This window comes from Nycticebus coucang, chromosome 1 (genome assembly GCF_027406575.1).
Source record: "Nycticebus coucang isolate mNycCou1 chromosome 1, mNycCou1.pri, whole genome shotgun sequence".
NCBI classification, from domain to species: domain Eukaryota; kingdom Metazoa; phylum Chordata; class Mammalia; order Primates; family Lorisidae; genus Nycticebus; species Nycticebus coucang.
In genome coordinates this window covers 8252379-8268505 of record NC_069780.1, presented here as the reverse complement: position 1 = coordinate 8268505, position 16127 = coordinate 8252379, and the positions used below count along the sequence as shown (strand labels likewise).

At 43.8% G+C, this 16127-nt stretch overlaps 1 protein-coding gene across 1 annotated transcript in view; it reads right to left on the bottom strand.

Moving 5' to 3' along the window:
- FRAS1 (Fraser extracellular matrix complex subunit 1) overlaps nt 1-16127 on the bottom strand; it is a 482654-nt gene that overhangs the window by 255987 nt on the left and 210540 nt on the right. Inside the window, exons 8-14 of the mRNA XM_053590633.1 lie at nt 15387-15488; nt 14891-15082; nt 10378-10467; nt 7824-7859; nt 6030-6177; nt 4455-4598; nt 2999-3133 (exon numbers count right to left, since the gene is read on the bottom strand). Of these exons, the coding sequence (XP_053446608.1) occupies nt 2999-3133; nt 4455-4598; nt 6030-6177; nt 7824-7859; nt 10378-10467; nt 14891-15082; nt 15387-15488 (847 nt within the window). The remainder of the gene's footprint in view (nt 1-2998; nt 3134-4454; nt 4599-6029; nt 6178-7823; nt 7860-10377; nt 10468-14890; nt 15083-15386; nt 15489-16127) is intronic.

Sequence of the window (16127 nt, the reverse complement as noted above, 5' to 3'; positions counted from 1 at the left end):
GCACTAAAGTACAGGCTACGAGCCCCGGGTACTAACGAGTGCGCACTCTGTGGCCCTACCTGCTAAAGTACAGGCTACGCGCCCCGGGTACTAACGAGTGCGCGCTCTGTGGCCCTACCTGCTAAAGCACAGGCTACGCGCCCCGGGTACTAACGAGTGCGCGCTCTGTGGCCCTACCTGCTAAAGCACAGGCTACGCGCCCCGGGTACTAATGAGTGCGCGCTCTGTGGCCCTACCTGCTAAAGCACAGGCTACGCGCCCCGGGTACTAACGAGTGCGCACTCTGTGGCCCTACCTGCTAAAGTACAGGCTTCGCGCCCCGGGTACTAACGAGTGCGCACTCTGTGGCCCTACCTGCTGGGAGAAAGAGGCACCTTGGCATTACCTGTCTCCAACTGAGGTTGGTCTAAAAACTGGAGAGAGTTGAGCTTTAGTATAAAGTGATCAAACTAGCGAACTCTAAAGCTAGGGAAGACAAAGAAACAAATCAGAGACTAGTGTGCGGTATACAATGTGGTCTATAATTTGTTTGCTTTTGAGACAGGGTCTTGCTGTCACCCTGGCTAGAGTACAGTGGCATCATCACAACTCACGGCAACTTCACACTCCCAGGCTCAAGTGATCCTCCTGCTTCAATTTCCCAAGTAGCTAGGACTACAGGCACCCACATTTGACTAATTTTCTTTACTTTTAGTAGAGATGGGGTCTCACTCTAGTTCAGGCTGGTCTGGAACTCCTGACCTCAAGCAAACCACCTGCCCTACACACCCCCCCCCAAGTGCTGGGATTACAGGTATGAGCTGTTGTAACTGGCCCTATAGTTAAGAACCATTTTAGTTTAATCAAGCACGAGATATAACAAGAAGATTAACAATGCACGTGTGTGTACTGCATGTACCCCCTAAACCCAAGGTTAAAGGAACATGTCTTCTCTCTCCCAACGCTGGCCGACCGCTCCCACCGTTGGCGAGGGGCTGTGTCTGCGGACTACCTCTTTTTTTCACTCTGCCCTATATTCAACATAGTGAGCATGAATATTAATCAGGTGATTCCTGGTAATTAGTTTCCTCAGCACTGTGTTCACTTTCTTTTGGTTTTGATGGGGCAGTAAAGTGGTGAATTATCCCAGTCATAACATAAATGACCCTGCCAAGAGAAATCAATCCAGAAAACCTGTTGTTCCCGGGATATGGCTGGCTTCTTTTTGAAAAGTTGAGCACATACTGGAAGAGCACCGGTTGGCCGACTGACTTCTAAAGTCAGTGGAGAAAAGCCGCCAAAAAATGGTACAAGCATGAATAATGCAAAAAACTCCAATGCTGAGAAAGCTTATTTGGAAAGATGATCTCAGTGCCAAGACGGTATATGGAAATTGATCACAAATTTGGCTTTAAGTTTTGAGATCACTCTCTCTCTCCTCTTCACTCTCTCCTCTTGCTCTGTTTTTTCCCCCCTTATTTTATGCATAAAAATGCAACCAGGCTGAACTAAAGCAAATTGGTTTAATTCCCTGGAGGGAGCGTGAACAAATTTTCCCAGCATCTTTCTACTAGAGGCATTTGTGTGTGGCTATGTGGATGGAATGTGAAACAGTCAGCTACATAAACCAGTAATCAAATGAAACATTACCCATTTCGAAATGCCCCTGAAACAGCATTAGCATTACCAATTAAAACAATGGGTATGAGAGAAAAAAATAGCCACACACACCCCCCAAGAAAGTAACTATGTATATGGGGTGTGTGTGCGGCAGGGGACGGAGGTGGGATAAAAGGAGGACAGTCTGGGGGGAATTAATTCCTTTTAAAGGCAAATCTGGTGAGGGGTGCTGGCAGGAGGTCTCTCTGATGGGATGGAAGCGAGTAAAGAACACATTCAATAATATCATCAAGTTGAAATTTCAGCAGTTTACCTGAATTGCCTCAGCATTAGGCTCTCATATAAGCATTTGTATGTGCCCACTTTAAAAATAACAGGTAAACAGAACACGATAGGCTGTAAACTCTACGGGATCTTGTCTCTTTTAAGGCTGAGACTTCTAGAGAAACACTGGGCTTTCAAGGACCGTGAAGAGTCCTGTGTTCATTCATTCATCACACACGTGTTCACCAAAGGCCAAGCTGCCCCCTCCCTTGATCTGAGGACACTGGGACGATGCTCTGCTCCAGCCCAGCTCCGCAGTTGCTCCACCCTCACATTCTCTAAGGGGCAGGCCTTCTCTCCTCACATCTGTGTAGGAGTCGCAAACAATGCTTGTGTTTCCACACCCTGTGGCTCTGCTTCTGGCTGGGACCAGCAGCCCCTCTCCCTTGCCCCGCGTGTGGTCTGAGTGCTCACTCAGACTTCAGCTTGTGCATCTGATGAACGCTGGGCACTGGGCATCTCTGTAACTGTTTTTTCTCCAACTGACTTTCCTAAAAACCCAACCAAGGGCATGAAAGAGAGGCACGTATCAGCTGTTCCCAGGTTGGTTCTCCTGCATCCGAGCCCTCCCCAGACCCATCGGCCTTTGCATATTTCTCTGCCACCATACGCCTGCCGGAGGTTCCCAGCACAGCTCACATCCGTCCTCCTGAGGACAGACCCACATCTCTGCCTTTGTCTTTGCTCTTATCACTCCCTTCTCCCATTTCTGCATTTAAAAAATTCTTCCTACAGTGAGTTTTGTACTTATACTCACAATTAAATTCACTAAAAATGGTCAGGTAGAAACTACAAATTAAATTATATTATGGCCACTCCCACCTACAGAGATTATTATGATAGTAAGAATTTCAACTAGTTCTTAATTAAAAATATAAAAGTGGGCATATAAATCTATGAAGCATAGAGATAGTAAAGTCCTCTAATGAGGTTATAAAACCATGAGTCTTCTCATCCCATCAGGAGTCTTGCTCAGAGTTTCTTCTCTTATTTGAAAAGCTGCTCACAGCTTGGTGGGGTGGGGTGGGGGAGCCAGCTGGGTGGCCCAACTGGCTGCAGACCAACTGGCAATCACCTGCACAGGAGTGGCGATCCTGGTAGAAGCCGTCCCCGCAGGAGGGCATACACTGGCCGTGCTGCATCAGCAGGGGAGGCCGGCAGGACGAGCACTCCAGTCCGCTGGTACACGTGGCGCACTGAGGCTGGCAGGCTGGCTCCAGGCAAGGATGGAAAAAGAGAAAGGACACTTTGATTAGCTCCTACACACCAGCCCAGGTGGAGGCTTACGCAGCCTGATCCTGAGGCTCTGGGCCCACTGATAACAGTAAAGCAAAGAAAATAATTTTAGCAGCCATCATTCCTATAGCACACGGTTCATGTTGGGCGCTGTTCAGAGGGCTTTCCACGAGTAGATATTACTAATCTCAATTTTACAAATGAGGAACAAGCTCAGGGAGGTTAAGTAATTTGCCCTAGGTCACACAAAGCTGGCATCTGAAGCCGGGCAGTGCAGCTCAGGGGTCTGTGTTCTTTTCTTCTTTTCCAACAGCCTTCAATGTCCTTGTCACTCAGCCTTTCTGCAAGAAGATCTCTTGCCCCTTTTGCTCTACACCCCATAGACATAAACAGCTTTCAGAAAGATTGAAGATTATATGAATCAGGAGAGAAAAGTAGGGAGAAATTAATAATCACAAAAATAATAAAACATCTAACCCTTATTGAAACCTGAGCATATCTTAATCTAGGCACCTACCGTATATTGACACACTTAATCCCTACAACAATCTTCTGAAAAAGGTACTAGGATCACCCCCACTTCAAGATGGAAATACTGAGGCACAAAGAGGTCAAAGACTCACAGCCAGGGTATGAACCCACATAGTCTTATGGATAATTAACCTCACAAAGCAGAGATAAGGGAAATGGTAACTAAGCTTTGACCTCAACCAAGCCAAACTCTCCCAAGTAAGATCTCCTTCTCGGATGCAGAAGAGCTCTGAAAGGCACAGAACCCATTCTGGACCCTCTGATGACTCACAGGAGAGAAGCTCTATTACCATCATCTACGTGATATTAGGCAAGTTGGTTAATTTCTCTGGCCCACGGTTCCCCATTTGCAAAATTAGAAAGTTCTAGTAAGTGATCTTGAAGGTCTGGCAATTCTAAATGTCTAACCTGGAATGACTGAAGGTTTTAACAAGATACCAAGCATCCTGATAAGGCTGTTACCCTTGAAAGTCTTTGAAAATGGAAAAATTCAGCTATGACTACCTAGCAGCTATCTGATGTCCACGTCACCTGTCTCCCCACAAGCACTAAAACACCAGAAAATGTTAGAAGAAAGACCTGCAGGCAAAGTGGCCACGCAAACCGGATGACATTGATGCTTCTCATGGTTTTTAGTTGTCGAGCGTTTCCTGCGTTTTTGACCTGCTCTGTGAAGATACCGAGTCTCGTTTGAGAATCATGACTGAGGGGTATCTCTGCCCACCGGACAGCACCACCTCGGGGCTGTTCATGCAGAGCCGTACCTAAACAAAGGCTGCCGGCTTGGTAAAACCCCAGACCACAGCTGTTCACACACTGTCCGTTCTGCAGCAACTTTGTGGGATCCTGGCAGAGGTCACAGTGGTCTGGTGAGCGAGAGCAGGTCAAGCAGTCTGGATGGCAATGAACTGAAATCAAGGACAAAGAAGGGCAGAACTCAGTAAAGACCACCCATGACTTCTCTTCCCTTCCTCAGAGAAAGACTCTGCAGGGTGTGGAGAGTCACACAAAACACGAAGAACAGAAAACTGTGGGACTTAGGCATGAAAAGGCCTCCAAACGGAAAAAAATGCATTTCAGTGCAAGATTTCAAGGATCCTTTCCTTGTCTGAAATACCGTCCTGTCTCCCATAGCCCCAAATTGAAGATGCTAAAAATCAGCTTTATTAATGCCTCCACCTGCTGGAATATCTCTAGAAACAAGAATGACTACTTCCATAATATATGATTTAAACCGATTCAATAATTTATGATACCTGAGATGTTTTTCCTAAGCTTCAACATGCATAAGCAGTTCAGACATAACACCTACAATGTTTAAAAATAGTTATTTTTACTTAAAAAAGTATAGCCAGTTTTCTTTTTCTCTAGACTTTCAAATCTCATTCCCCCAAATTAGGATTATCACTGAATTTAGTGGTAACTGTCCACAAAGAACTTTTGTCAGGTTTTGAGGTTGTTGAGGATTCGATTCTCCATGTTGAACACATAATAATATGCTAAATGTTTGTTTTGGAAAGCCCAGAGAGCTACTTGGGTGAAGGTAACGTAATTAAACCATAAAGTTGCCTTGCTTTTCCCTTGATAAACTCTTCAGGGAAACACTGTGATTAGTCAAAATAAGTTGAGCACTGCAAGAACAACTTCCAATATGAAAAATGGCGGCCTGTGACTGAAAACAGTTAATTATGAAATATGAATGGGAGAAAATGTCATTTCTCCGAGAGATACTAAGTTTATAGGCAAATTACTGCTCAACCAGAGCAGCTCCAGTGCCTGCCAACAATTATCAACTGGAACTAATTCAACCCCAGGTGATCGGAAAGCAGAATTACAGAACAAGTAGATAAAATTTTCTTTTGGAAGAAATTAATGAGTCTTTAAACTTTAAAAACCCATCTGAGAACTCCAAAAGGAGCCATCTGTTCAATAGTTCACCTTAAAAAAAAAGAGAGAGAGAGAATATTCATAACAAACTGTGAGCAATTCTTCATATATCCCCAAAAGTGGGAGGCAGATTTGCCTTCACTAGTTCTCGAGCATCGTTTGACTTTCACAATGATTTTGCAAGATAGACAGGGTATAATATTGTCGACAATCGAGGTTTAGAGAGAGTTGATGACTGTCTGGAGGTCACACAGACATATATAATCAGTTGAGTTTGGCAATTACCCATACAAAGATTAATTATCATCATTTATTAGAAGAATTAGAAAGAAATGAACCCATTGGGTGAGTATAGAAAAAGAAGCAAGATGGAGGTGGGTCGGAAATAGGATCTCTGTAAATTCTTCAACAGTAAAACTATCTCATTAGAAATAAATGAGACATGGACCCACCTGAAGTGCAGTCAGGACAGCACTGTTCCTTCACCTCCAAGGCTAGTGTGGCCACTGGACATGGTGGGCAAGAAGGCTCGTAGCATGTTATCTGAGACCCTCGACATTCGCACACTTTGCAGGGGCCATCTTCCCACTTCTGTCCCTCCTACAAGAAACGATAAAGAATGATCAGGATTCAGGGGAGTTTGCTGCTGAAGAACTCAGAATTTCCACAAGGACAAAGTGAAGGCCCTTAGTCAGTACTCTGCCAAACCCAATTCTGACATAGGACGATGCTGGAAGAGTCCTAAATTGAAAATGACGGAATTTCTCCTTCTTTGTTTATAATTGGTTCGTTTTAAGGCAGAACATCCAGAGATGAACTGTAAAAGTATTCTGGGGCCACCAGAATATGTAAGAAGCATTTAAAACTTGTTTCTTGGGCGGCACCTGTGGCTCAGTGAGCAGGGAGCCGGCCCCATATACCGAGGGTGGCGGGTTCAAACCCAGCCCCGGCCAAACTGCAACAAAAAAATAGCCGGGCGTTGTGGCGGGCGCCTGTAGTCCCATTTACTTGGGAGGCTGAGGCAGGAGAATCGCCTAAGCCCAGGAGTTGGAGGTTGCTGTGAGCTGTGTGACGCCACGGCACTCTACCGAGGGCAATAAAGTGAAACTCTGTCTCTACAAAAAAAAAAAAAAAAAAAAAATTGTTTCTCAGTGTATTTCACCAAAAAACATCAAGGGAGATTTCTATGTACCTAGTAATTAGCAGGCCCATCAAATGCAATCTGTAAAACAACAGTAGGAAGCGTGGCTAAAATCCTGAATTTCCTACAGTTACTATAATAAGACTAACGGTCAAGTCATTGTGCTCCTAATGCTAAATCTTTTGCAGGCCCACTTATTATGGGTTGTACATGTGCCAAAAGCTTTCCCACACTGGGTTGTACATGTGCCAAAAGCTTTCCCACACTAAAGTATTTTTTTTAGCCAAGCAAATTATGGTAATAAACATGAGTATTTTAACAGAGAATCCAAAGTGAATTATAACAAGCAATTCCTTTTTGCTCGCAGGGAAGAGACAGAGGTTCTAAGCAGTGTGTACTGGAGTGATGAGGGAGGGAAAAGAGGAGAAAACAGAACAGTTGATTTTAAAATAAAAATCTGATAAAATGTGCATTAAGCTAATTGCAAACAGCTAATGTGACAGTATTTAGCAAAATGAATGGCAAATGTTAGAAAACTGAGGAAGGTCATCTTGAGAAGGAGGAAGTGCTTTTGTTCCATGTCAAGGCAGGCTGGTCTCCTGGCCCCTTACTTTAGAACCTCCAAACTTGTAAGATTGCTTGTGTGAACAAACAGGCTGGCATTTTTCCCTTTAAAACAAACCATACAACGATGTCCTACAAACAATCTAGACAGAATGAACACTCAGTATTGTTTGGGGAGCAAATACTTGCAAACCTAAGCAGCTCCATGAAACTGCACTGACAGTTAAACTGAGCCTTCTAGGCCAGGAAAAAAGTTAGGAGGAGAAAATCATCTCAAGAAGGGGAAAGGGCACATCTAGGAGCTTATAGTTAGAGAAGTGTCAATTACCAACTGCATAAAACAACGTGCTAAAAAGCAAAAGTTCAGTGGATCAAAGTCTGATTTATTGTAAAGAGTCTTAATTCCTGATCACAGTGCCATCAAATTTGGCAGCTAAATATTCTAGGGCTAAATACTAAGGTTTCCTGTGACAGTTCATACAGATTGTTACTTACAACAATTTTATAATGATTTATGCACAAGTTAAAAATCTATACTTACTGGAATACGTTTAACTTCACTAGCATTTGAGGACATCTAGGAACAAAGAGAAATGTATATATTACACCACTAAAAACACCATTAGGGTTGATGTAGTTACTTTTTCATTAGGAGTTATCCATTTTTCCTCTAGTAACATGCAACTTCATTCATTTGCTACGAATAGTAACAAAATCTATATTATCAAAACAAGAAAAGTATACCACTATGAGATGGGGACAGCATGCCTTGGAAATATTTTTGAATTTGTGTTCAAGTGCTTGGCTTCAATTGCTCTCAATATGAAGGACCTCTTGGTCAAGCAATCCACACTCAGGGGCACATTGTTTCGTTTTACATACCAAAGTATTATGGAGATTTTGTGCTTATTTAAAACAACTCTGTCTTCTTTAATTCCACTGAGTCTAATTTGCTTCCAGAAATGAATAGGGAAATGGATACTATGATTGAGAAAATATAAATTCAACACTTACAGAGAGGACTTAATCTAAATTATTAAGAAACCATGCTGACTAAATTATAAAATACTGCTATGAAACAATGCTAACAGCACAATAATCATAGTAATACCAACGTTTTTAAATTTTTTAAACATGTACCAGGCACTATTCTATATGTTTTACATGTATTACCTCTACAGCCCCGTGAGGTGATGCTCTTGTTATCCCCACTTTAAATGAGGATTAAGTACCTTGCCCAAGATCACACTATAAGCCCTACGCAACGCTGCCTCCCCAGAATATACAGAAACACTGGCAGGGTGACAATTCACCCAAATCCCCCCGCCAAAAAGAGAGGAGCAATCGTTTCACCAAAGCATTTAGTCCCAATTCTTACACAGCAGCCTCCTCTTCTAACAGTTTTGCTTTCTGAGGTTGCACTTACCTAGGTCAACCACAATGAGAAAATATTAAATGAAAAATTCCAGAAATAAACGACTGATCAGTTTTAGAGTGTGTGCCATTCTGTGTAATATGATAAAATCTGCGCCATCCAGCCCTGCCCTGCCCTGGACATGAACCCTCCCCGTCCAGCATATCCACGCTGTGACGCCACGGCTTGTTAGTCTTTCAGTAGCTGTCTCAGGATTAACTGTCATGGTATCACAAGGCTTGTGTTCCAAGAAACTTTATTTTACTTAAAAATGCCCCAAAGCATAACAGTAATGATGCTGTGACTCGGATGTATGAAAGAGAAGCCATCCGTGCTTCCTTTAAGTGAAGGGGCAAAAGATCTCCACTTAATAAGGAAAGAAAATAATCTTATGCCACGGTTACTAAGATCTATGATAAGAATGAATCTAATATCTGCGCAATTGTGAAGAAGAAAACAATTCATGTTACTTCCGCTGTTGCACCTCAAACAGCAAAAGTTATAGCCACAGTGTGTGACAAACGCTCAGTTAAGATGGGAAAGGCTCTAAATTTGTGGGTGGGAGACAAGAACAGAAGCATGTCTCAGCTGATGGAAATCCATTTCAGCAGTTGTGATTTCAGGCATCCACTTGGGCTCCTGGCACACACCCCCGGAGGCTCAGAGAGGCCGAGGAGCATCCTATTCTGATTGGCCACAAAAACAGTGGTGTTTATGACCAACTGGCAGATTTTCTAAAACCCAATGAATTTATCAGTATTCTAATGCTCAACATGAAAATCACGGATTATATAAATCGGGCAAAATTTGAAGAGATTAAGATAAATACTTTTACCTTTGGGTAATGGAAAAGTACAGACACAGGAGCAATAGAACCTTAGTAAATGGAGTTTTACCTCCACACAGTCCCTCAACATCCCTTCACGTCTCCCTGCAATAGAAAGCTAGGCCCTGATCACTGTTCACGACATTCCCTGCTTCCTCTGTAAACCGAGCCACCATCACCCTTCACCTGGACTATTGCAGAACCCTTCTAATCCGGCCACCTACTCCAGTCTAGTCCCCTTCTATCCCTTGGCCATGTGGCAGCCAGAGTGGTCCCTTCGTGAGAAAACGAAATCACAGCACTGCTCTGCTCAAAGCCCTACTATGAGCTGCTGGCTAGACCTCGCCTCCAGCTTCTCCCTCCCTCCCTCATTTTGTTCCAGCCATGCTCGATTTCTCGCTATTTCCTGAACATACCATACTCCTGCCTCGGTGCCTTTGCATTTACTGATCCCCCTTCCTGCTGTGTTTCCCCCAGACACCCGTGTGCCTGACTTGCTGCAGACTTTGCTCAGGCCCCTCCACAGGGGAGGACTTCCCTGTTCATCTTGTGTAAAGAACACACCCCGGCCTTTCCATCCAGCCATTCCCTGGACCCCCCATGCGGCCTCGTGCTCTGGGCAGCGCCCCTCCTCCGTCTCCGTGTACCGACACCAAAGCGACCCCACTACCAAGAGCAGGGGCTCTACCCATCGTGTTCTCTCCAGTGTCCCGGTGCCTGGTACACAGGAGGTGTGCAATACCATTTGTTGAACAAATGAATGAGTAAAAGAAACAAGAAAGAAGGTAATATCCCTTCCCGAGATTAATTTTGAATCCATTTTGAATAGTTTTCAGTGATTAGCCTGATACTCACAAATTCTCCATTTTCTTCATAAACACAATAACCATTCCTTGAAATGCATTCAGGACAGCACTTTCCGTCTAAGTGAATTAATTCTTCGCCCTGTAGAAATAAGGGTTGCAGTGGCACATATCAAATTAACATCTCCAGGTTGCACAGCTAAATTGAGAAGCAGCTGGATTTCCTGACTGGAATGAGAAACTCAGCACACCGTTTGAATGCCTCCTGATTCATCTCCCCCGTGCCGTCTTCATCCTCTCCTAGCACAGTACATGTGCTCTGATCCCTCCATAATTTCCTACCCAGGACCAGGAGCTCACATGAATAAGAAGGATGGCCAAGCTTAATGTCATAGTCTTGGAAAATTGTGAGTTTCAGAAAAGGACCATGCTATCTTGAAGATATAAGGTTGGAACTTGTGACTTTGATTTCATTAACACTACTCAAATCAAACCAACATTTTCCCCTGAATACAAAATCAGACATCCTTCATATGCAGACGGAGTCTCAGACAAAAATTAAACAGTAAAGAACTAATTTTTACTCAATATTCTGAAACTCTTACTGTTAGCAAACTCACATCAAAGCTATTTTTCAAATTGTTAAGAGGAAAGGAAAAGGCATGTTTGAAAGGTAGATGCTTAACTTTCAAAGTCTTATCACTTTCATTTCCCAATATCAATAACTTAAAAAAAATTTATTTCTTATTACAAAATAAATGTTTGCTATAAAAATTTTAATAATTCTGAATTCTATAATTTAGAAGGTATAATTCATTGAAGTCCTAGCACCTAGGGAATCTGCTATTAAAATACAATCTCTGTTTATAATGTTCCATATGTATATACTAACATCTAACCTATATGCTAGTTTTATACACCAATAAAAAGTATCTACAGGCTAAAGAGTATTCTTTAAAGCATATCCCATTTTCTAAAGATCTTAAATATAACTTAGATCTTAAATATATTTAGATGATTCTCTAAATAGTTAATATTCAGTTTGGGGTCTATATTATATTTAAAAGTATAAAAACCATGCTAAATGAAAATGCATAATGTAAATTTGTGTAAACAGAATAATCACAATGATTTTAATGTTTGAAAACATTGCACTAAAGCCCAACATTACAAAAGCAGTGGATGTCTTTGGAGACACTGGATATCTTAGGTATTATGGATAGATTTTTCGGTCTCTTTTTCACATTTCTTGAATCTTCAAAATTTTCTAGAATGAATAGATGTTCTTTTAATGAGTGAAAATATAAACATTTAAAAGAAACAGGAAAATACATAAATGATTATAACTTTTTAGAGTGTCTAAAAAGATATTTCAAAAAGAAAAGAGCTATATAGATTACTGCCCATCAAAATTTCGTATCAATCAAAGGCCAGTGGAGAGCAGTGGGCACTACAGACAGTGGACGTTTACATATAGATTATTTTGCAGAAACAGGATGAATCAGCTGGCAGTGAAGGCATAACCCAGGCGCATACTGAATTTGCCTTCAGAGCATATAAGGAGGTTTAGATGCATGCCATCTAAGTCACTTAAAACAATGTTTTGAAATGAAACACAGTATATATACTTCTAAAACAAAACACATCAGAGATTCTTAAGCATCTGCTACCATATATACAGATACTACCGTACAGAACAGCAAGCCCTGCGATGGGGAACGAGGATTGTGTGTGGTGAGGTGGGACGTTCTGAACAGATCTGCTACCTACAGAAGAGGCCCACATGGCTCAAGTGGCATCCTTTCACTGTGGTGGGGAGCTCACATTCAACTTTTGCTTTGACCAAAATGACTTTGTGAAACAAAACTCATTATTTTCCTTTTAAGAGAATTCTGCTGCATAAGCCAGAGAGAAGCTGCCACCCCTGCCCTAACCGTCACACGGACACACCAGACCAAAGACCGCAAGGAGACTGATGACCCTGCTCTCCAGAAAGGGACACTCTTGGAGGGATTCTGCCTCCACCTCACGCTCATGGTTTGCTGCCCTCTTCCGTGTGCTCTGCTACAAGCTTCCAGTGCCCTCACCAGTCTATGACTGTGACGTGAACACTGGGTCCTTCAGTAAAAAGGACAATTTGACTTCACCTACATTCACATTCAAAGACATGATAAAATACATAAAGAGAAACCATCCTATCGTGCTATTCTACCATCGATTTATTTTTGTTTCAATGTTTAGGGATTTGGTGTGATATATCAAAGACAGGGATCATATAATTTTCTCCTTTTTTAACAAAGAAACACTGCCTACTGATTTCCATGCTATTCAGAACACTGCTCCTAATAGTCAATATGATCACGATGACCGTGGTGAAGCTGCACGATTTTGCCCCTTCTTCTAGAAATTCACTTCTCGGCACCTTGTGGTGGATGGGCGTATGCTCACAAGTGATCCAAGCTTGGAATCCAAGACTAGAAATCAAACGACCTTGAAATTTTAGAGCAGAAAGCAGGGTAGAACTGAATAAAAGTACCGGCATAGGCAGTCCCTGGTTTACAAACAAGGTCAGTTTTATAGGCTTGTTCTGAAGTTAAATTTGTATGTAAGTTGCAACAGGTACATGAACCTGTTACCTAAAATAATAGCCTCTGTAAATTCTACAGGTGTCAGATACATTTTCACTTTGCCCTTTGGCAAAGTCATTTCCACCGGTCTCCTAATGCATTTAACTCAGATTTCCATAATCAATGGTGCCACCCTGTATTATAATTTTCTGTTTATGTATTTAATTTCCCCCAAAGCCTGAGAATTCTCAAGGTTGGAATGTATCTTATTTATGTATTTATTTTTGATTGTCAGTGACATAAGCTAGAGAGAGGTCAGGAAGTTGCACCTCCAGGCTTTAGCAAGCAAGATCGTTAACCAGCGCTATTACAGAGTACAGCACAGAGGAAGTCTAAGGGACGCTGTCCACCAGATTCAACTTCAGGTACAATTTCACTTCTGGTAGTGTTTCTAGTTTAGAACCCAGTGGCTTAAACAAAATGTAGGAAACATGAAGATAATCTGGAAGAAAGCAATTTAGCTGATCAAAGACCTGGAGAAATATGTTAAAGGCATCAGAACTTCTCAGCCATACAGGAAAAGATGGCGTCAGGAGCAGGGAGGCACCAGAAAGGGTGAGTTGGCATCATGGGGCGACTTGGGGAGTTCTGGGGTGCTCTCCACTTTGGCAGTTGCTCCCCATTTTTCCTAAGAACTAGTTTATGCAACCACAGCTAGGTCATGCCTGACGGCAGGAGGTCGGGAGGGCTGGGAGACGCACTGACCCTGGGGTAACAGGTTAACTCAGTTTCTGTGCCTGAGACTCTTTATTCAGACCTGACTAAAAGCAAGCAAAGGGTCCACACTACCAGGATCACTCCTCCCACGTTTTCCATAAATCCTGGGATACTTGATAAATTAGAACTTTGGAAAATAACCCAGCATCCCCTGGGCGGACCACCCAGGCAAGGACACTTGGCCTCAGCCTCCATCAGTTTTTCTTCTCCTCTTCATCCAACCCTTCTGACTCCCTTAACATAAAGAAAGAAAAGAAGTGAAAAGGGAGGGTTGGGGGGGAAATAAATTTGCAAAAGAGCTACACACTCTTTACCTAAGTATGTCTCATCTTTGCCAAGACCTACAAGTAGGAGGCAAAGTAAAAAACAACACCATCAACAAGGGCCTGTGTGAAAGGCTGTTCCTCACAGCTGGGAGTTGCTGAGAAGCGCAGCAGAAGAACTGTGAAGAAAAATGGCTCCACAGACTCCCAGTACTTCAGATCTCTCCAGTTTCCCTCATCTACTCAAGTTCACAGCCCAGAGGAAAATTGGTGGGGCGGATGGGAGTGGTGAGGGAGAAGGAGATGACTTTAAAAGCAATTTGTTCTGCAATGGGTCAAAATCAAGTTCAAGGGAGTGGGGAGAGTAATTTCCCTGCAATATATAGTACATCTGTAGCTCAAATAGAGGCTGCTTTGTTAAAAGCTTCTAGAAATTCTGCAGGCAGAAGTCAACAGAGGTCGACAGGGTTAATTGTTTATGAAGTCCCTCCTGCTCGCTCTTAAAAGGAAAACCATTTTACTTTCGTTCCTGATCCACAGGCACAGCCCCTACATGCTGGCTCTTTTCTGCTAAAAGCTGCTAGTGGGGCCTGGGACAGAAACCTGGCCACTAGTGCACCTGTGGGCCCTTTGCAGGCCACCAGCAATGAGTTCCAGACACTTTGCCCGATAGGACAGTGTCCCTTTTCCAGCTTCCCCTGTCATGGCTCTGGCATAGGGCGTCCAATCTGACCAGATTCACTGAGAGCTAAAGGCTCCAGGGTTCATTCTGAGCTGGTGTGACCAAATTGTGATATTCCCCTCATACCACAGAGTCTCTGTGCTAGAAGGTCCCGGGAAATGCGAGTGGTCAGTCTGGCCATCCCCTCTGCTGCCAAGAAAAAAGGAACAGGTGCCGGCCCCCCCAGCCTGTTGGAAAGAGCTGCTGAGGTCTGAATGCAAATGTATCACTTCTTACCCAGCCACACTCCACTTTGGCACACTCTGCAGGCTGGCAGGTCACTTGACCATGGCCACACATGCAGAACTCACAGGCAGAGGCCGTCCACATTTCGTCCTGGTACCGCACGACCCCATCGTGTGCACAGCTCCCAGCAAAAGACACACACTCCTCACAGCACTGCCCCTGACGCCGGGCCCTGCTCTGACCCTGAGGAAACAGGGAGAATGGCAGGTGATGGGTAGTGTCAGGTGACAGTCACTGGAGCCAACAGGGGCAGAAGGGCCAGAAGGGCCAGAATACCAGCACTGTGCCCGGCTGCCTCCCCACTGCCTGCCTGGCAGGGGCAGGGTCCCCTCCACCCCAACCCCCTTCCCAGGAGGCTGGCCTTGGGACCTTTATGTGATACTCTGAGTGTTGGAAGACTTTGATTCCCTCAAGGAACACAATGGTCTAGGAAATGCACTTCTAAATGACCCAGAGTGAAACTTAAGAGAACCACACCCTCAAATACCTTTCCGCATCTCAGTGGAGGGCAGGCCTGCTTGTGACACCTGATCTGGCCCTGGTCACACACACACGTGGTACAGGCGTTCTCGCTCCACTGCTCACCATGCTGAGGGAAGAAAGGAAAAAAGGAAGTGAAAATAAACGCCACATACGTCTAACAGAAGCACAGATATGGAAGATGCCTAATTGTTAGTACATTTTTAAACTGAGCCACATGGAAAGTACTTTGAAGAAATGATAACATTTAGATAGAAACAGCCTTGAGAAACAAGTGAGCTTCGGGTCCACTTTCATTGTCCTGTATTTATTCCACAGATGTGATGGGGGCTCATTCTGTGCCAACCACACAGAGGCCTTGGGAACACTGAAAGGGACCAGACCCTGCTGGCTAGCTAATCGATGACCATTCCTTAGCTCTACTTCATGCCAGGAGAGCTGGCACTCACTGCCCCATACTCACCTTCCCAGCTTTCCTTGCAGCTAGGGCATGGACACTGTCCTGGTAATACCTGAGGGGACCTCACAGGACGTGTGCTCGGGTGGTAAGGGTCAAAAGGAAGGCTCTACTCCACTTGAGAGGAGAAAAGCCCACCCCTCTCTCCGGCCAGCCTTCAGCAATGACTGTGGGGATGAGCCGCCGTCACGAGGACATGAGGGGACAAGATGAAGGGCCAAGGCCAAAATGCTGAGCAGAGTGGGTGGAAAGACCCTGAAGACATTACTGAGGCCTGAATCGATGAAGCCT